The sequence below is a fragment of the Balaenoptera ricei genome, chromosome 6 (genome assembly GCF_028023285.1).
Source record: "Balaenoptera ricei isolate mBalRic1 chromosome 6, mBalRic1.hap2, whole genome shotgun sequence".
Lineage (NCBI taxonomy): Eukaryota > Metazoa > Chordata > Mammalia > Artiodactyla > Balaenopteridae > Balaenoptera > Balaenoptera ricei.
The window spans coordinates 79,582,561-79,605,200 of NC_082644.1; the positions used below are offsets into that span (position 1 = coordinate 79,582,561).

Genomic DNA, 22,640 nt, shown 5'->3' on the forward strand with positions numbered 1-22,640 from the left:
CAGAATGTGAGGATGGCCACAAAAAGGTTCAAAGTACAATGAGATTCAGGAGATGGAGGGATTCCTTCTGTTTGATAAGACTGGAGAATGTTTTAGGAAGGAAGAGACATTTGGTCTGGGTCTTAAATGAAGAGTGGAATTTCAATATGCAGGAAACAAGATGGAGGAGCAAGGAATTAAAAGAGGTGCCAAGATAAGAGCAAAGAGGCAAGAAAAAATAAGTCTTTTCAGGGGAAACATGAACATTTCTATGAAGAGGATATATGTGCTTATTTATACTTCCACTTTAAGACAAAGCTGGTAGATATATAAAAACCCACCACCACCATATGACTTAAAAATAGCTGGGAAAAAAAAAAAAGAGTGACAGGATCACAACACGAAATTAAGACTTAGAGTAATACAATAAAATACATATTCTGGAATTCTATACAATTGATACTAGTAAGTGATAAACTTGGCTGTGAAACATAAACTTCCAAGGGGTCAACTCAAAGGGATAAACATGATCAATTACATAAATGTTATTAAATAAAGTCACATTATTTAACTAATAGTCAAGATGGAGATTGGATTGGATTTGCTCATGAGAGCACAGATATTCTGATTAGAAAATCATGGTATCAGTAATATCCTTGGCATAGAGATGAGTTTCACTGGGCTGACCTAAAGTTTTCCATCAAGATAAGCCAATGACCTACAACAAAAACAAAACCGAATAAAGAAACTGTGTGGGATCCTCTGCAACATGGTACAGGTACATAGTTCTCTGTTGCCTGGGCTTAATCCAGGGCACATTTTGGAACATGTAAAGGACCATTTGCATTACATATTTTTCACTCAATCTACCATAAATTCTGATTCTCAGTTGATCAACATTTCAGATAGTTTAAGGGAGTGAATTAAAAATTTTACTCCCTGGAAGTTGGACAGCGCATGTAAATCAGTGGAGTTAGAACACACCCTCACACCATGCACAAAAATAAACTCAAAATGGCTTAAGAACTTAAACATAAGACATGACACCATAAAACTCCTAGAGGAGAACATAGCAAAACATTCTCTGACATAAATCGTACCAGTGTTTTCTTAGGTCAGTCTCCCAAGGCAATAGAAATAAAAACAAAAATAAACAAATGGGACCTAATCAAACTTATAAGCTTTTGCACAGCAAAGGAAACCATAGACAACATTGAAAGACAACCTACAGACTGGGAGAAAATATTTGCAAATGATATGCCTGACAAGGGCTTAACTTCCAAAATATACAAACAACTCATACAACTCAATAACAAAAAAACAAACAACCCAATCAGAAAATGGACAGAAGGCCTAAATAGACATTTCTCCAAAGACATACAGATGGTCAATAGGCACATGAAAAGATGCTCATCATCACTAATTATTAGATAAATGCAAATCAAAACTACAATGAGGTACCACCTCACACCAGTCAGAATGGCCATCATTAAAAAGTCTACAAATAATAAATGCTGTAGAGGGTGTGGAGAAAAGGGAACCCTCCTACACTGTTGGTGGGAATGTAAGTTGGTGCAGCCACTGTGGAAAACAGTATGGAGGTTCCTCAGAAAACTAAAAATAGTTACCGTATGATCCAGCAGTACCACTCCTGTGCATATGTCTGGACAAAACTGTAATTCAAAAAGATACATGCACCCCTATGTTCATAGCAGCATTATTCACAATAGCCAAGACATGGAAACAACCTAAATGTCCATCGACAAATGAATGGATAAAGAAGATGTGGTACATATATACAATGGAAGACTACTCAGCCATAAAAAGCAATGTAATAATGCCATTTACAGCAACATGGATGGAGCTAGAGATTATTGTACTAAGTGAAGTAAGTCAGAAAGAGAAAGACAAATACCATGTGATATCACTTATATGTGGAATCTAAAATATGACACAAATGAACTTATCTATGAAACAGAAACGGACTCACAGATATAGAGAACAGACTTGCGGTTGCCAAGGGGGAGAGAGGGTGTGGGAGGGATCGATTTGGCGTTTGTGATTAGCAGATACAAACTATTATATAGAGAATGAATGAACAAGGCCCTACTGTATAGCACAGGGAACTATATTCAATATCCTGTGATAAACCATAATAGAAAAGAATATTTTTAAAAAAGAGCATGTATATATATATATATATATATGTATAACTGAATCACTTTGCTGTTCAGCAGAAATTAACATTGTAAATCAACTATACTTCAATAAAATAAATTTAAAAATTAAAACAAATTTACTCCCCAGCCATTACCTAGAACCAAACTCTCTTATGCTGACAATTTAAAAAAGCCACATCCTTTAACCAACGGTTAAAATGGAGGGAAGGTGACATTCTGATTTCCTCCATTGGTATAGCTTGGATTTCTACAAAGCGTGACCCAATCCCAGACTGAGTTTTTGACAGCCTTTGTTCTAAAGGAACTCTCATATGTATCTTGAAAACAGATCCTCCGATGCACTGGAGGAGTACTTAACTAATCCTGTATGTTTATATAACAGTCCACTTTTCAGAACCTGAGCTTCCATCACTCTCCAATTAAGCCAGCTGTGCTGCCTAACTTCTGTTTGCTTCCTCAGCTCCACTTTCCTACTTTTTCCACGTTGCTCTCCTCCCTGGGAGGCTCCCTCACCTCACCCTCTAAATTCCCCTTCGTTTTAACCAATGAGGGCCCCTGGCGGGAGATCAGAGGAGGAAGGAAGGAGGCTTCCCTCCTGTGGGAAGGCCTCAGGCTGGCTTTGTCCCTCAACAGTAGGTCACAGCTCCTTGTAGGATGGCCCTTTCTACCCAAAATTCTCATTCTGGGTTCTGGGAATCATCACCTCCCCTCACCCCCTGAGGCCTAGGAATAACAGCTGTTCTGTTACTACTCCTGGGTTATCACACTATTCCTTGTGAGTTCCTCACAAGTTGCCACCATCTTTGTAAATACTCCCTTTATTAAATATTTCTCCAATTACCCTTATTCGAATGTGTCAGCTCTTTCCTGCTGGGTCCCTGACACGCTAGTACATCTTGCTTTCAAAAGCCATGACTTCTTATCTTCCTCAAATGCCATCAGTTTTCATAAAGGTTCTTTTTTTTCTTACATCAGTTTTGACATTTTGCTATTCCAGCTGGAGAAGTACCTTGGATTTTTCCTCAAGCTAGAAGCCAACACAGTACAAAAGGGCTCCTCTGTGGGTGTTCCTCCCACAGGACAGCTGAGTTGTACCACCTCGTCTCGGCGCTCGTGGCTTTTTCTCACTATAAAATTCCTCACCGCAAACAAACACCATATCTATAGATATGCAGAAAACTTAAATGTACATTGAGAGGCCTGATTCCCTCGCCTCCCTCTGGCCTCCAGCCACTGGAGCTGGTCCCACACATCACAGATGGGGAGCAGCTTACTGACACAGCAGTAGCTGTCATGGATTTGCTGAGGTGGGAGATACGTGTTCAAGCGTGAAAAGAACTCAGTAGGTCACATGACAGTGTGAAAAGTCAGAGGTGAGTTCTGACTCAGTTATTCTCAAAATCTCTCTTTGGGAAACTTTGGCTATTGAACTTGATGTACTTTTCCATGGGACAATGGGAGAATAGGAATAAACACATCAACCTACAGAAGTTCAAAAAAATTATCTGTCTAATTGACAAGCACTGGGCTAGAAGGGAGAAGACTTAAGTTCAAGTCCCAACTTTACCACTTTCTCATTTCTGGATGATATTAAACAGCTCACTTATTGAGTCAGTTTTTTCACCTATGAAATTGGGATGATAAAACTTGCCATGTCTATCTCAAATGGAAATTGGATGGACCCAAGAACATAACATATTTGTCTATCTGCCAGCACTTATTGGAAGCCTGCTCTGGGAAGGGCTGGCCAGAGGCGCAGAGGCGGCTGGGGTGGGAGTGGGATGGAGGTGAGGAGAGACACCAAAATAGGCTCTTTTGGAAAAAAAAAAAAAAAAAGAGATTTAAGTCCTGAATTAAAGTAACAACTTAAAGGACTTTTGATGATACTTAATTATCAGCACCTAGTCACCAAATATAACGCACCAAATGATAAAATATAATTACAAAAATAAATGAACAGAGTCAGTGCCAAGTTTGGTCTTCCAGGTTTGGTTCAGGGCAAAGCCAGAAAACAGTGAATAAACAAGGGAACACTGTAGTTTACAGAGTATCAATTTACCTTGGAGAAAGGGCAAATGTTTGGAACTGGGATAGAGCCCATTCAAACAGCAAGACTGAGAGAGGCGGGTAGTGTGTGCTCAAAGAGTCTGATTCTTCTGACAGCCCAAATATATCATTACCCGGCCTCGAGAGAAGGAGTCAAAAGATTATCCCTTTACCCGTTTTTCATTTCCAGCATTCACATGGGTGTAAGACCCAACGTACTTAACTCCTCAGCCAAAAGTCATAGACAGAAAAAGCTGATTTCAGAAGGTCTCGTGAAAAACATAAAAGGATCTTCTAGTGGTGTCACTCACAGGGAGAAAGACAAATTCTTTTCCATAGTCTTGTCAGACAGAAAAAAAAGCCAAAATTTACTAATTTAAAAAGAAAAAAAGAATGCACAGAGATCACCATAAGAAGCAGGTCACGGGGAATATGAAATCTATTGTGTTTAAATGTCATTTTAGGGAGTACCAAACAACTCACCTCGCAGAAGTAGGAGACAATGGGATTGACATATACACACTACTGTATATAAAATAGATAACTAATAAGGACCTATTATTTAGCACAAGGAACTCTACTCGATACCCTGTATTGGCCTATATAGGAAAAGAATCTAAAAAAGAGTGGATATATGTATATGTATAACTGACTAACTTTGCTGTACACCTGAAACTGACACAACATTGTAAATCAACTGTACTCCAATAAAAATTTTTTAAAAAGATATAGCTCCATAAATATAAGGATTAGGTTACTTCTAAATACTCTGTTTCAAACGTACATGTGACAAGAGCTCCCCCTCCTTTCCATCCCTCTCCCTCCTTCCTCCCCCACTGCCCTCTGCTGCATGTATCTACAAAGGTTGGACAAGTATTGTCAATTTTCTTAGTCCTCTTGGAAATTATTTCCTTCCATCACCCCGTACAGCTATATCCTTGCCCCACACCTATAGAAAGCCAATATATTTGTATAGCAATGTTATTTATATAATTCCGATGGTGAGTTTACAAACGTTAATGGTTCCATGCTCTCTTAGCATGTAGTTCAGGTTTCTGCATATAACCTCTGATAATGTTATGTGGCAACTTGGCTAGGCTACGATGTCCAGTTATTTGGTTAAACACCAGTCTAGATGTTGCTGTGAAAGTATTTTTTAGATGTGATTAACACTGAAATCAGCAGACTTTGAGAAAAGCAGATTACCCTCTGGAATGCGGGTGGGCCTCGTCCAATCAGTTGAAGGCCTTAAGAGCAAAGTCTGAAGTTTCCTGAAAAGAAAGGAACTCTCCTCAAACCTGCAACACAGAGACTCTGCCTAAGTTTCCAGCCTGCTGCCCTGCAGAACTCTGACTCAAAACTGCAACAACTCTTGCCTGAGTTTCTAGCCTGCTGGCCTGTCCTACAGAATTCAGACTTGCCAGCCTCTAAAACTGTGTGAGCCAATTCCAGTTCCTTAAAATAATTTCCCCTCCCTCCCTCCCTTTTCTCTCTCTCAGACATACATATTTCTCCTATTGGTTCTGTTTCTCTGGAGAACACTGACTAAAACACAATTACCCTTTCTTCACATGACATTCTTGCAACCATGCCTTCCTTAAAGTAAATACATACATGGTTCTTTGTTTTAAGAAAAGTCTGTGTGCTGCAGATGAGTCTGTAGATGTTCTCTGTGACCACACAGGAAAGATCAGGCATATGCATCACTGTATGGGGTATTGGCGCGCAATCCTTAGCTGGCGGGTCTACAGCTGGAGGATGACCAAGCTGTTGGCAAAAGCCTCTGGGAAGATTGATCCTAGGGAACTAGAACACAGTGCTGAAGATCTCAAGGGAGATTGTTTATCTCCCAGCACTCATAACAAGTTTTGTTAACAAGAGACAGTAGGTGAGGTACGATGAGAAAAGGTGTCTTTCTAATGCTCCCTCAGATTTTGAGAATATGGCCTACTGCTCTCCAAAACAGTGTGGGAGCTGAGAGGAGGTGTGGCTGGCTGATGTGAGGGCAAGAAGCCAATTTGTAGATGGTGTGTCATCTTGCATATACTATCAGCCTACTTTCATTTTTGAAGACCAGGTTTTAATTTTTTTTTTTTTTTTTCAGGACAGTCTTGATTTTGGTCCTACGATCAGATTATGTATGCATCAGAAGATGTCTCCAGGTTTTTGGTCTGGAGAATATGGCTATCTTATCATATTGCTTCTGTGATCACCTTCCTGTCTCCAGGATTTTCTTTATGCTACTCTCCTCAGTTAACTTGGCTGGCCTCTCACCCCCTTTCTCCACCTTTCCAGACTATGAGCTTCCTTTAATGCCTGTCTCAAATCGCACTTCTCAGGACCGCAGTATGACTTTTGTGGGCCTTAGGCACTTTTGCCTTCACGGGCTCCTTCTCTCACTAAAAACAAAACAAAACAAAACAAAACAAAACAAAACCCTAAAAATTTGCTTCACATCTGCATTGGCAGAAAGAAATATAATCCACACCAGAATATAATCCACATAGGAATATAATCACTTTTTCTTTTAATTTTGAAAGAAATTCAAAGCTTCTCATGGGCCTTTTAAAATATCATGGGCCCTGGGCACTCTGCCTCCTGATGCTGCTGGATGATAAGCCATCCTCGTTCCTCATCCATAAAAGTATCCTATACAGATGCCTCTCTCTTAACTTATTAACATAGAGAGGCTCAAATTCAAATCCCAGCCTCTTCACTTTCTAACTATAAACCAGAGCAAGTGAGTCAAACTTTCTGGACATCAGTTTCCTCCCTTGTGTAATTCTTACCTCATACAGTTGCCATGGTAACGTGAGAGCCTGTACATACAATGCTTAGTACCTGGTCCGGAGTAAATGCCCATAACTGGTAGCTATTTATATTTAACCTGACATTGGTCATCAACTATCTTGATTTAACTATCACACTATTATCTACCTTTTCACTTATGTTTAACTCCTTTATTAAACTGTAAACTCCTAGAGGGATGGGACTAAGTTTTAGACCAGCGGTTCTCAAACTGCTGTGCATCAGAATCCCCTGGGGGAAGTGTTGAAACACAGACGGCGGGGTCCCACCCCGAGTTCTTGATTCGGGAGGTATGAGGTGAGGCAGGTAACATGCCTTTCTAGCAAGTATCCAGGTGGTGATGAGGCCTGCTGGTTTTAGGGCCCCATTTAGAAAACTACTGTTTTAGATAACTCTGCACCCTCCCCAAATCTAGCACAGAGAAAAGCTTTCCAATACTTCAGAGTAAATTATTTAGGCAAAAGGTAACACACAATCCAGTGGGAAAAAATCTCTCCCCTCCCGCAGCTGTGAGAAGATTTCCATTACTTCAGGGGCTGAGCAGAAAGAGATGAGCAAAGAAATCTCATTAAAAGAAAAGGGGCCAGTGGCACAATTGAACACTGTCATCTGTTGGGTTTCAGGGGCATGTGCAAAATGCAGACAAGAAGCCAAATAATAGCTCAGCCAACTCGAGGCTGCCTGTGTTCTGAGCTCAATCTATAACAGTGCCAGCAGGGCTTCTGGGATCCATCTGCTACTCTCTTTTTGACAACAGATCTGAGGTCCCTCTGGAAGGAAATAGCTTGACAGGAAGAAAGAAAGATTAGGCCAACTTAAAATGTCTGGATTTATGAAGCTGCGCTTGAATATGGCACAGCTTTTAACTCTTTATGGCACTTTGCTAACCTTCAATATACCCCTGCTATTCTTTCTGATTTCTCTGTCCCTTTCATGGAGAAATGTGAATGCCAAAGCTCTCCTGGACACTTTCTATTTATACATAAATTAAGGTCACAGGATTCAATAATGAAGGAAGCCTTGAGATCCTCCAGCCCAATGCACCGATTTTATGGATAAGGAAAATTAAGCCTAGGGTTAATCCTAAAATACGTAACTGGTAGTGGTAGAGCCAGGCTGGAATCCAGCTGCCTTGACTTGCAGTGGGTATGTAGTGTGTATAATCCTTTACGCTCCTAAAATGAGTAGGAAAAAGATATCCTAAATGTCCATCAACAGAGGAATGGATAAAGAAGATGTGGTACATATAAACGATGGAATACTACTCAGCCATTAAAAAGAATGAAATAATGCCATTTGCAGCAACATGGATGGACCTAGGGATGACCATACTAAGTGAGAGACAAATATCATATGATATCACTTGTATGTGAAATCTAAAAAAAATGATACAAATGAACTTATTTACAAAACAGAAACAGACTCACAGACTTTGAAAACAAACTTACCGTTACCAAAGGGGAAATGTTGAGGGGGGGAGGGGATAAATTAGGAGTTTGGGATTAACATATACACACTACTATATATGAGATAGATAATCAACAAGGTCCTACTGTATAGCACAGGGAACTCTACTCAGTATTCTGTAATGACCAATATGGGAAAAGAATCTGAAAAAGAATGGATATATGTATATGAATAAATGAATCACTTTGCTGTACACTTGAAACTAACACAACATTGTAAATCAACTATACTCCAGTGTAAAATAAAAATTAAATTTTAAAAAATGAGTAGGAAAAAGATATCTTTTCTCCACTACATTTTAAGGAGGAAACATGATTTTCTCCTTTACTTAGGTTACTTTTCACAACATGCCCTTTTGTCCCTGGAAGCAGGAGGGCTTTATCAGAGCCACTGAAGAGAAATAAACCACTGTAAACAGTTTTAGCAGGGCCTGGAAACTTGGGGGCAGGGACAATGTCCACTGGTTACCCAGAAACTTGGCCAGAGCAGATTCTCAAAAACCAAGTGGTGAATGAACGAATGAATGAATTTCTGGTTTGATGGTTATTTGCCAATTTTTCAGTCAATTAAGGAATGAATGTTTCACATTAAGATTTTAAGCCTGCTGTGGATTCTCTTCTTTCTTTATTAGTAAGTGAGATGCTTACATGAAACCACAATCACCTTTTCTGTACGATAGGCAGTGTGTCTGCTGGAAAAGTACAGGCTTTGGAGGTGGAAAATTTTGAATCCCAGAGTGTTCACTCTGTTTACTTAATTCTAGGCAAGTTATAGAAATTTTCTGAGCCTCAACTCCCCTCCCCCAACCAGTATGTGTAAAATAAAGATAATAATACTTACTACTTGAGGGTTTTTGTACAGATTAAATAAGATAACGTGTGCAGACTGCCTTTCGCTATGAATAAATGTGTGTGTCCTCTCCCCTCCAGCACCAACTGCCTATTTAAGGGTAGTATTAGGTATTGAGTAGGTGAAGTAAGTATAAGTATCAGGAGAGTAAGTATAAGACTTTGGTTGGAAACTGAAGGGACTTTTTTTGGCTGAAAAGGTACACAAATCATCATCATCATCATCATTATGGTTACCCAGCAGCTGCTTTTATGGATGATATGCTTTGAAATAAATATAAGCAAAGCTCCTATCACCTAGGTATTCTTCACATTCCATAATCCCTCACCATTTCCCCAGTTTCCAATTAAATAGTTTTCAGGAAAAAAATAAACTGAGCTTTTTGCTTACCCTTTTGTTCTTGGTTTCCTTGTCCTGGGCTCAAGAAACTCTGTCTCCTCCTCCATTTCCATTTCAGGGATTATGTTTTTCTGAGAAGACTGTGGTGAGAGCATTTCCCATTCACTGTCATGGGTGACAGCCTGCAACATAACTGTATCGGGGCCAGCGCTGCCTCGGCTCATGTTCTTCCACGATTGGCTGCCCAGGCCAGAGGCTTCCTCTAGTGCTGAAGATTCTAGAGGCTTCATGTCTCCCAGAATCTGCATTTGGGGGCCCTTGCCCAAGCTGTGATCAGAGGCTGGCTCCACAACCTTGCCAGACCATCCAGGCCCTGAGTCCCTAGTCTCCGATGATGGGTCACCAACCTCACTACGGCCCAAGACCATCCAACTCTGGTCTTGCCTAGGGCTTTCAAAAGATGATCTCTTATCATCTTTGGAAGACATTCTCTCTGCAGAAAGATGGTTTCTTGCATTTAAGGAAGCAGGTTGATGTGTGTCTGGGAAGCTTGCTAACTGAGTTCCTGGCAGCCCCGTTTCTTCGGAATCTATGTGAAACTCTTCTAATTCCGACGTGATTTCTCTTGCCTCACAGGCCTCTGGCTCTGGCGGTGAATTTTCTTCGTGCTTTACAAGTATGTAATCCATGTGTAGTGCAGGATGATCTTCATTCTTCTCAGTGTACCTTTCTTCCCCGTATTCTGATTTTACCTGCTCAGGCTCTTTGGTAGGAATTATTTTTTCTTCTTCCAACTCTAATAACCCCTTGCTGGCACCTAGAAGTGGAAGATGAAGGTGAGAAGGAGAGAACAAGGCTTAATTAACATACGGTGTGACTTGTGATCTTCGCAAACGATCTATCTAAAGAGAGATAGTTTAAAAAACATTTTTATTTTGTAGAGCTGTTTAATTTTCTCAGACCCTCTCAAAGATACTTATTAGACAAGCGGTAGAAATTACTGCAGTAAGGCAGAACTTGGTTAAGCACGCACTGCAAATGTAGTTAGTTCCTCTATAGCCACATTGGTAGGAAAAGTGTGTTTTACAAATGCATTCATTGAACGAAAGCAGCAATTTCTTGAGGGTGGAGGAATGAAAGGTTTCTTACCAGTTGGTGGTCCTATGTCTCCACCTGCTGGTGAATCTGAATGATCTGTTTCTACTTCCCAGTCAACGTTCGATGGAGACAACTCAATGTTGGCGTCGACTCCGACAGGCAAAGAAACTGACTCAGGGTCTTCATGAACATGCAGCAGCTGGCATTCAGGCTGTCTGTTTGTGGCCTCAGCGTGGTTTTCCTTGTTTCTTTCATCAGGAAGGGCAGAAAGCAATATCTCTGCGGCTTTGCTCCCCAGAGGCGCATTCTCTGGAGTCCCAGCTTCCTCTGTGGTTTCGACACCAGGAGTAGGTTCCGTGAGATAGGACAAATCAAATGGAGGTGTGTAAGGTGCAAGCCCTTGCTTCAGGGCATCTTCTTCCAAGGGAGGGTCACCACCATAGACAAAGTGTTCAGGCTCTTTCATTAAATCTTCATCAATATTTTGGCCCATGACTTCATACTCAAAATCACCCCACGAGGCTTCAGAGGAACAGATATCTTGTTTCCCTGCCTCCCCATCAAATTGCATTTCAGGATTTCCTTCTGATAATGTCAGTTTACTCACATCATCTATTGTTCCCGTGGATGTGTTGAGACCTGAGGCATCGCTGAAACTGTGGTCAAAGGCAGCTTCGCTGACATCCAGACAAATGTCCGAGGCTAGCAAAGTATCAGGAACTGTGGCAGGATTCTCAGTGGCAAAAGCTTGCTCACGGTCCGACGGGACCCCTGCATCGGTCTGACTCTCAGGAGAAAAGTCTTCTGATATCCAAGAGCTGTTGCTATCCACAGTTGGCTCTGGGTGAGTTACACAAATATCAGTTTCCACGTTTTCAATCATTGGGATTGTTCTGTCAGTGGGTTCCAAAATTGGTGCTGTATCTGGGTTGGCTCCCTCTTCCGACGCTTTTAAACTTGTAATGTTTTCACCGTTTATTTCGGAAGGTTCAGGAGAACCTTTGTGAGAGGCAGGTTGAGATGAGTCATTTGTGTTTGCCTGCTCGCTGATCCGAGGCAGCGGAATTGCGTTTTCAGAAGACAGTTCTGAAGTACATGGGACAAATTCCTGCGCCAGCTCCTGACTGGGTTCTTCATCTCTCTCTGGCTCGGTGGGATATAACTCACCGGATTCCCCTTCAGGTCCCATCCCAGCACTGATGTGCTGCTTAGTCTCTGGCTTTGCTTCATAATCATGACATACATCAGGGCTGTTGGAAGCCTGGGAATTGCTGTCATGGTCACAGTGAGTCAGTATATCAGGATTCTCACCATCTGTCTTCACACCGAAGGGTTGTTTCACATCCATCCACAAGTCGGGTGAAGCTGAGGCCAGTTGCCCACCCTCTTGGAAGTTGCCGTGTAAAATATCTGGAACAAACGCACCTTGGGGGCCCTCACTAGGGGTAGAGTCGTCCCATTCAGAGCCTGACTTCTTTATCAACTGGGTGGAAGAACTGACAGCAGGGAAATCTTCAGAGGCAATGCTTGAATCTGTCATTTCACTGGGGTGTGATTTTTCTTCTTCCCACCAATTTGTTTCTTGACACTCAGGAGTTGATACATTAGATATAATGCATCCATCTTCATCTGTGTGAGTAAATGTTGGGTCTGGCTGATTCCAGACAGACAGCACTGTATTCTGACACTGCTCTTGGGTAGATATTTCAGAGGTGAGTTTGTCACTGGCAGAAGACATGGTTTGTTCTCTGGAATCCTTGTCTTTAATTTGGTCCAGTAGTACAAGCTGGCTAAGCTGACCAGCTTCTGGGTCTGGCTGCCTTGGTTGAATGTTCCAAAGTTGCTCGTGGGCATTCTCCCCATTATTATCCAGAAAGCGTGACTCATGTTCATCACTGAAAGGATTGGTACAGTGCGTTTCCAGGGATTCAGTATCACCCGGAATGGGTACTCCCCAGGGACCCGCGTTTTGGCGTGGTGAGGAATTCATCTCCAGCACAGCACTTGAGTTAGATAATTCCCCTTCAAATGCCCTCTCAGTTGGTCGCCCTTCCTGTAGGGAGGCGTTCCACCACTCCGTGCTCTCAGCTGAGAAGCCAGCCATTTCCAAATTAGAATAATTTTCATTCTTTAGTTCAGCTTTGGGAGATATTTGCCATATGACATCTCCCGTCCTCCCTGTTTCTGGAGAAGACCTCGTCTCCTTCTCCACTGCTGTAACCTGTACTTCAGTCTCCTTTAGTGGCAAGAAATTCCAATGATCAGGGCTGCTTTGTTGATTGTCACAGAATGGGTTTGACTTATTCTCATTCTCTGCTGGTTCTGGACTGCCTATATAGGCAGAACATTCCTCAGACTTGGGATCAGCTGTGGCCAAGGACTTATTAGATCCATTCAATGAACCCCAAGCTCTGAGTTCACTCTGAGCAACCTGGCAAGTGGCTGAATGGATCTCTTTCTCCACTGACTCTTCATCGCCTACACTATCATCATCAGAACCTGAGCTTGTTGAAGTGAACTTGGCATCCTCTTGCTGCACAGTTTCAGGAATATCACATTCACTTTTTTCCTGATGGCTGACCACTAGATTTCTTTCCTGATATACATCTAAATATTCAGAATATTTGCCTGTTTCAGGGCTAGACAAAGAGGAAAAGGAATCACCATCTACTGAGTCATTCCAAATCTCTAAATATTTAGGAACATTGTGATCTAAGCTCTTTTCAAACTTGTCCATTCTGTTTTTCTCCAAACCCTTCATTTCGGTAATTACTTCTACTTGACCATCAGTAGTAATTAGTTCAGATTCTTGGTAATTCTGTGTACTCCAATCATCTTGGTTTTCCTTCTGATGCCCAGTATTGGGTCCTTGGTCCCAGGAAGGCAATGCAGACGAAGAGTCATTTAGGTCAGGACTGGATGCACTTGAATGTGTATACTCACTAGAAATACTGTCTCTGTCATCATTTCCTGATAAATTGGCTCCTGGAGGGCTGTTTTCAGTATTCTTAACTTCGAGATTCTTAGTTATCTCAGAACTTGTGCAGCTGACCTGCATATCACTGTCTCTAGGGCCATCCCAAACGTCAAGTGCTTGGGGACATCCATAAGGTAGGTCTTGGTTCATTCTCTCCGGCTCCAGAATGTTACATTCTTCAGCTTCCTCCACATCCATTTCAGGTAGATATATACTTATTGTGGAATTCAGCCTACCTGAAATTTCAGTAGTTTCACCTGAATTTCTGTGACTCATGAGGTGCTCTTCGCAGGTCTCTTTTGCCTGCAGGTGATCTATGGACACCTCTGTTTGCACATCACAGGGGTCTGGAGTGTAAGACCCCTTCTCATGCTCTAATACCTCCTGGGGTTCCTCAGTTTGAGGACTGGAAGTGACCGAAAGAGAGCTGATTTTGCCTGATTCATTGGAGATTTCTGGATGATCAGATGCAGCTGGGGAAGGGCACTCCTGGCCACCTTGCCCTTTTCCAGAAGCCCCTGAGGTTCCATCCATCGGCTCCTCCTCACTGGGGCACTCCCTATCGGTGGCTCCATGGGATTCCTTCTCACTTTCCTTTTGTCCATAACTGGGACCCCTCCAGGGATCTGAGCATGCAAAATGCCCTGAATTCTCAAGTGTGGTCACCAAATACGCCATATCACTGGGTGGGGTTCTCCTGCATGTGTCCTGCTTGTCAGGATCAAGTGTTTCTGACTCACTGGCTCCAGAGGCTTCCAGCATGTCTGGGTTGTGACTGTCCTGAATTTTTTCTAATGAGCTGGAAGTTTCAGGGGGTGATTTGCTTTGTTCTGGATCTGTAACATACGATGGGCCAGGTAACATTAATGATGACACGGCGTTCTCTCTCATAACGGAATCCCAAATACTATCTGCGATCAGCTGCCCGCTTTTCTCATTCAGCATGTGATAATCGTTGGGAGCAGCGTCCAAGCTGTGCTCAGAAGAGGCAGGGAGTTCCCAATCTGTCTGATTTGCTTCCTGATACTCCACGGTCCAGGGTTCTACCTGCCTCACTGCGAATCGGGTTTCGGGTTCAGAAGCTTCCGCCGGGTACCCCTGTGCCTGGCCTTCACCGGTGATGGCCATAGCCGCACTGCAGTCATCCCAGTCCAAGTCGTTGTCCATATCCGAGATGGTCGCAGTAGACTGCGTGTCCTCCAGAATCACTCTGTTCCACAAGTCGAGACTGTCGGGGGCCGCCTGGCAGGAGTTAGCGCTGCTGTGCAGAAGAGTGAGCTGTCGGTTTGTCTCATTGTACAGCTGCATCATGCTGGGGTCATCGTAGCTGGACTGGCTGCTTTCCCCAATGTCATCCTCCACGGAGGTGTTCTGATCATCTGTGGGCTCTGCCTGGAGTAAATCTTTATCTGGGCTATGAGTGGCATTTATTTCAGAGCTACCATCTGCGTGAGGTGAAGCCCACATTTTCAGGTTCCCAGGACCCGAACTAATACTATCTCTAGGTGGCTGCTCTGGGGACTGAGGAGGCATGTCAGCGTCCCCTGAGGTACAGTTAGCATCTTGTGACTTGAAACCTGCCTCTTTAGCAAACGGCTTGTCTTTGGTTTCTTTTTCGTCTCCGGCAAATGTTGGTGAAGTATAGGAGTCAGAAGTGGAGTAGTTGGTATCTAAGGGGGATGGCACCGAATCTTCCCCTATGTTGGAGGCACTGTAATCGGAACATTTATAGGATAAGAAGGAATCTTCCCAAGGTGCTAGGACATCTGACCCTCCTTTCTTGTTACCCTCCTCAAAAAGGTTCCAGGAATCTACATTTTCGTACACCTTCCCCCTAATTTTTGGATCCACGAAACCATTCTGATCATCCTTGACTGGCTTAGAACTAGTCCATGCATGATCCAGATCAGATCTGGGATTTCCAGATACAAGAATATCGTCCCCGGAGTCATGGTTCTTCTTGCCCCAGATTTCTGGAACTGCTTCACTATTTGCGTCGCTGTGCGAAATGTCTATGAGGTCTTCTGAAGGGAAAGAAAACCCGCTTTTTGCCATGGCCCACTCGTTTGGGTCCCTCACAGAAGGTGTCTCACCACTCATCGGGTGCAGATTCCAGGTATTTTTCAAAGCTTCGACGTCATCTTCTTTAGCAAATGCTCTCCAGGCTGGGAATGACGCTGCAGCAGCTGGTTCCCCGTCATCCGTGGGATTTCCCCATGGCTCAGGCATGGCTGTGGGTGAGCGATCAGAACGCCACAAAGCAGCAAAGTCTTCTATCAGGTGGTTTGTTCCCTGAGGAAAAGCATTCGGCAAACGCGAGTTTTCAGGGGACATATCCTGAAACCGCAAGTTTTTCTCATTTTGGTCTTGAATATTATTGCTGCCAAGCCCAGGCTGACCAAATTCTGACTCCCAGGGACTTGACTTTGGGAAGTTTAGAGTCTTGGGTTGAAATATAGAATCTGAGGCTCTCCTATCAACTGGGCTTGGCTTATGATCTTTCCATGACTCGGGGCTCTGGAAGACAGATTCCTGTTCACTGGAACTCCATGCATCTGCAGTGTTTCTAGAGTCAATTTCCAAACCACCCCACCAGCTGCTGCACCGTGCCTGGGTTGGAGGTGGCCCAGTGTGACCCGTGTTGACTGTTTTGGGGGTCATATCTTCTGAAGAGAGTAGAGCTGGTTCTTCAGTTGATGGTGAGTTTTCCACAAAGCTATTCATAGGTGTTGGTGGGACCCTCCTTCCAGCATTTTTCAGACTTTCTGGTGAAGGAGATTCATCTTCCACAAACCCTGTCAGGCTCAAATTTCTTTCAGAATTATCACTGGGACTTTCTTGTCTCTGGACAAACTCCTCATCAAATTCCACAAGGCTATCTTTGCCAGTCCCTGACAAAAGAGAACTGGATGAATAATTCGACACGTCCATCCCTATCTCATCAAGTCTTTTAGGCCCCGTGGCGAGCTGTCCTTCTGATGAATCGCTGTTGGGGAAGAAGTCATCTGTTGGGGAGTAGTCTGCAGAATGGGAAGATGGTTGGGACTGCCCAGAAACCATGGGTGCTGGGTCAAAGTTGAAAAGGTCAAAGGATTCACTGTGTTCTCCAGAAGGGGCATGCTCCTCTGCTACTGCCCCTTCAGGGATGGGACTGTAGGAGTCAAATCCTGGGAGGAGGCTGTGGTGAGGCCCAGCACCTTCTCCCACTGGACTGTCATCACTGAGGAAAACTGAGCTCTCCTTGGATGAGCGGCTGCTCCTAATGGTGGCCAACCCGCTATCCGGGCTAACGAGGTCCACATTGACATCCACCTGGGCCTGGTTTGAATCGCTGAGATCGGGAGGGTTTTCCATGAAATTCACGGAGCTGGGCTGTGGCTCTATGTCAGAACCATACAACTCCATAATCCCGGAGGACCCCTGGGAGAGCGGGGCGCTGCCTGCCACTGCTTCTGTGGAGGATGTCCGGCTGTTAGAGGCCATCTCTGGACACCTCCTATTGATGACTTCCTTGACCAGGAGAACCACGTGATCACAAGTCACTGAAGGGTTCTCCTGCTGATACACCAGAATCTCGTCACAGCCACATTCAAAGGGCTCCAGCTCCAGGCGAGGGTTCTGGCACTCTTCCAGTTCACAGCAAATCTGTCGGGGAGGCACAGGGATTTGTGTGAGCACTCAGGCTCTCTTAGCTCTTTGCAATTTGTCTTTCTTAATTTTTTGTAATGTAAAATTAATCTGTGTTCATCTGTCTAGAAAGAAGACTGAGAACTGTATAACATAAAACATGGAAAGTCCCACTTAATATACCACCAATGCTTTCTTTAATCCTACCAAATTGGCTTTTTGTTGAACCCAAAATCATTTAAAACCTCTCCTCAGTGTAACTTAATACCATCTTCCAACAGGAGTAAAATTCAACTTTGCAAAAGCCAGAGATAATGCTGGTTGCTGACAAAACTAGGGGAAAAGTATTGGAATAAGGGAAAATGGAGCAGAAGGAAGGCTCTTGTTGGTAGCAGGTAGCCAGGACCTGCTTTAACCTCTGAAAGCCTCAGAAGGCAAAGGAGAAAGTAGGAAAGAGAAAGCAGCTACCAGGGACAGCTTTCTCAACGGCACTCAGGCCCCAACTGTCTCTTCCTGCCCCAGGAAGCATCTGCACGGGACCCAGAACAGACAAAGCTGCCTTGGAAGGCAGGGAGATGTGTGATGGTCAGTGTGAGGCCAAAACTGGGCTGTAGCTCTATGATTTTTTTAGGAAATGTTGAAGATATTTTGCACACTGGGCATTTGAAATGGCCCCGTAGGATTAGTGGAGGTAATAATAATAACAACAACAATAATAGTAACAACTACAGAGCTCACATAGATAGTAATAATAATAATTAACATTTATTGAATGCTTTCATATGCCAGGCAGTTCTAAAGGTTTTATGTGCATTATCTCCTTTAATCCTCACAATAATTCTACAAGGTAGAAACTTTTTATCCCCATTTTTCCAGTGAGGAAATAGAGAGACAGGAAGCTTAAATAACTTGACCAACAACACACAGCTAACAAGGGATGGAGCCACATTTTGAACTCAGGCAGTCAAGCTGCAAAGGCTGACCCTTAACCAACTATGACCACATGGCCAAAGAAGGATTCCTCTAGAGCAGTCTTGACTTTGTGTTGCTCAAGATTTCAAGGAGATGTCTCTTGGGCAAATGGGTGGGGAGGGTTGGGGTGGGGGCTGAGGAGAGACAGGGTGGAGTCAACTCAAGGGCTTCTAACCTCTTCATCCACTCTTCTACTTCTGTCTGTTTTAGATTAACCAATTTTTAGATTGATTTGCTACAAAAAGTGATTGGAAAACCACTGTATTGGAGGCTTAGGAGACCTAAGTCCTGTCCCTAGGAAACCCGTGACCAAAGATAAAATTCAGCTTTGAAACTCAGTGCAGAGCAAAGCACTAAAAAAGCCACAGGCTGGTGATGCAATTCACAGATGTATGTGGGTCAGAAGGGTACCAAAAGCATCTGCAGCAGGAGAAGGGGGCTCATTCATATCTGGACTTGAGAGGGCACAGAGAGGCTGGAGAGTGACTTCAGTCATATATCAAGAAATGGATCTCTTGGGGGACAGAAAGTGAGGATGTCAAAGAAGGGAGTTGAGACTTCACCTCTAGCCACCTGTGGGTAGACCAGTTGTCTAATCCATTAGTGAGGAAAGATAAGTGATGAAACCGTTCTATGTCCATGTCATCCATATTATAATGAATTACATATGTTCTCATATTAGTTATTAAATACACCTGCTTTGGCATACCCACTGCCCTATTTTCATTAATGTTGTCTATTTCTTATATTTCCAAAGCCTTGGGTTAAAAGACTCTGTTCTCAACCAAGAAGATCTGACTGATTACCCAATCAGAATTTTAGTACCTGGAGAAAAACGTTTTTGTTTTGTTTTTTATTTTTTTAACATATATGAATGTTTTTCTCAAGACATATCCAAGGTGTCAGGGTGGTTGTAGTCAAAAAACTAACTTGGATTAAAGCTTCAGATCACAGTTACTAAACACTGGACAACAAACAGATGTTTAGTCAGGGACTAAACTTCGTTATCACCAGGTAGCAGTCCTCAAGGAAAACGGTACCCAAAGGAGGACTAGCCCTTATTGGGTAAAAAAGATATGATCTTTCTCTTTATGAATTTAGCCTAGAAAAGAAATGGTTATGGGGCTCTTTTAAAATGCCCCTATGTGGAGTGAAGGGAGTCAAAAGGTACAAACTTCCAGTTATAAAATAAACAAGTCATGGAGATGTCATGTACCGCATGGAGACTATAGTTAATAATACTGTACTGCAGATTTGAAAGCTGCTAAGAGAGTACAGAATAGTCCTCATCTCAAGAAAAAAACTGTCATTATGTATGGTCATGGATGTTAACTGGACTTATTGTGGTGATTATTTCACAACATATACAAACATTGAATCATTATATTGTACACTCGAAATATAATGTTATCTGTCAATTATTCCTCAATTAAAAAAAAAAAGGCCAACTTTTATCTCATTGACAATTCTATTTAGATGATTTTTTGGTAATACAGCATCAAAACTAAAAACTAAAAATCTGAATTTAAGCACTGATAAATAAATAAATAAATAAATAAATAAATAATTAACATGTGCAGAATACCCCCAACATTTCTTAAAACTCAAACTCTAGGACCTTATCTCTTGGACCAATTTCTTTAAGTCACCAGTCCATGGCCGTCTTCCACCACATGTTCTGAGAGCCAGCAGGAGGGGATGCAGTGAAATGTGCTGGGTCAAGGAGGTCCTTACCTGACTGCACAGCTCTAGGTTCTCAGAGTACACAGCGATCTGTCGTCTGGGCTGCTGCTCCTCCGACAGGTAGTTGGCCAAGAGGATGAGGACATCAAAACCGAACTTGTCTGAGAATGCTTTCAAATCACTGGTGATACTGCTGTGAAACGTACAGTCCTGAAACAACAGTCAATTTGATATTAATGTCAAACTGCCCAGCTCTGGGGAGTTGTGCCACAAATTTGTCCACTCTTAGGATGTATTACCACTGATACTTATTATTAGATGCAAATGAAATAAACACTTTGCTTTGAGAAAGTTTGGAAATTTTCATGCTATGGCTTAAAATATACTTTTGCTTTTTTTGTTTTGTTTTCCTAAACCAGGAAAGGAAGGCATCTTTGCTGTTATTATTAAGAATAGTTTAGAGAGGAACAAATAGCTTAACACCTTTTTCCTAAAATGTTTATTCAAATACTGACTTTGTAAAACATACTTTTCCTTTTATTGTTCAAAGGACATAGGAATGTCTGCTGAATATTATTATTGATACAACCCACTAGAAAAATAGGAGGAAGTTATTGTTCTTTTCTATAATTGTTTTCTAATGGTTATCATTAACTCCAAGCAGAATTCCTAAAGATGGATTTAGCTGAGTCTACTGAATGCCTTTTATTCCAGTGTAGAAGTCTAGGAGATTTGTGTTAGGGATGTGATGTCAGATCTGCTTGCTCTAAGTGGTAGCTAAGGAGGAATGAATAACTGTGGAAAAGGGACCCATTACCGCAGAGTACCCAGACCTGTGGCTCACATCATCTCTGGAAATGTTCTGGCCTTTTCGAGTTTTATTAACTACAATGAGAACCACTTTGTCAGCATGGTTGTCTCTCTTTCTTAAAAAAAAAAAAAAAACACTGAAGACCGTATCTTAGCCCCTAGCATAATGCATGGCATATACTAACTAGTTGCTCAAGAAAAGTTTGTTGAATGACTGGAGAGACATACATACAAAATCAACCTGTGCTACATAATCCTTTATCATAGTGTATATATATATAATAGCACATGTAAATGACAATCATATAATCATCAACTGACAGTCCACTGCTCTACTCAGTGAAAATCACTGTGATGTGCATTCAAGAGATATAAAGAATTCTAATTTTTTTCTGCTTACAAAGTCATCAGAATTATGCATGCCACTGGTAAAACATTAAAGCAGTACAGAAATGTGTCCCGTAGGAAGTGGAAGTACCACGTACCTCCTCCTCAGATAACCATTATGAAGAACTAAACAGTGCAGTGCATATAGGTGCAGATTTTTTTCACGTCCAGATTAATGTTTGTATATGGTAGCTCTTTGACACTTGTGGATTTGATATTTGTGGCTTAGACTATTTACCAGCCACTTAAAATTGCCATAATACATGTACTCTGTAATTCTGCTGAGCCAAATCTCAAGGTCGATGAGGTTCCCGAGAGGGCACACAAGAAACCTGGCAGTTGGGCGGGCCCAGCCCATCACCAACTTCCATGCCTCTAGGAGCCTTGTTGTCCACTCCTGAGGCCACTACTCTCATTAGGCATCTTCAGTTACAAGGTGCACATGGGAATTCACAAAGATCTCAGGATATATTGCTGATGAATTCAAAGGATCTATCGTACTGACTTGGTAATGAAATTTATCATGCTCAAATACAATAGATTTGGAAGTATGCACACGGTCAGCTTTCATGCTTTTATTGTCCAAGTGTCATAATAATAATAATCTTTAAATAGGTACTTCAAAAAAATTAAAAGAAGTAGATATTTAGAGTGAGCTTTTTTAAAAAAAAATTGGACCTCCTATTATACACAATGTGCATTCAATAGATAAAATTATTTCAAATCATCATTGGTATTAACCATCAACAACCTCAATGCTGAGGTTTTGCCATTAAGAATTGTAAATGAAGACATGGTCCCAAAGGAAAACAATAATGGACAACTCCACGTACATCTTATCTCCAGTGACTGAAGGCTTTGGCACAAGAAGACTTACAATTTTCCTTTCAAAATATTTTTTTCATTATGTACATAAACTTATCCCCCCCAACATATTTATAAACGCTTGAAAGAAGACACACCATTTCTAAGAGATTTTCACATACAATAACAATTATCACGACACTCCGAGCTAGGTCACTCAAACAAGAGAAGGCTGGTTTTACTGGTACCTCAGCACAAGATTAAGATTCAGTAGAATAAGCATTATTCAAAGCCATACTTGTGGAACATTTGCTATTCAAAAATGTTGGCTGAGCTCCAACCTGTTTGGATTTGTCTGTGTTAGGGACTTCCGTGGTGGTCTAGTGGTAAAGAATCCGCCTTCCAATGCAGGGGACGTGGGTTTGATCCCTGGTTGGGGAACTAAGATGCCACATGCTGTGGGGCAACTAAGCCCATGTGCCACAACTACTGAGCCCGCACGCCACAACTAGAAAGAAGCCCACACGCCGCAACGAAAGATCCCACATACCTCAACGAAGATCCCACATGCAGTAACAAACACACAGCGCGCGGCCAAAAAATTAAAAAATTAA

At 42.3% G+C, this 22,640-nt stretch overlaps 1 protein-coding gene across 4 annotated transcripts in view; it reads right to left on the bottom strand.

Annotated features, from left to right (window-relative positions):
• The window catches only part of PRUNE2 (prune homolog 2 with BCH domain), a 259,194-nt gene that overhangs the window by 72,448 nt on the left and 164,106 nt on the right, over positions 1-22,640 (bottom strand). For all 4 annotated transcript variants that reach the window (XM_059924952.1, XM_059924949.1, XM_059924950.1 and 1 more), the window contains exons 7-9: positions 20,077-20,235; positions 10,818-17,388; positions 9,720-10,485 (exon numbers count right to left, since the gene is read on the bottom strand). In XM_059924952.1, the coding sequence (XP_059780935.1) occupies positions 9,720-10,485; positions 10,818-17,388; positions 20,077-20,235 (7,496 nt within the window). The remainder of the gene's footprint in view (positions 1-9,719; positions 10,486-10,817; positions 17,389-20,076; positions 20,236-22,640) is intronic.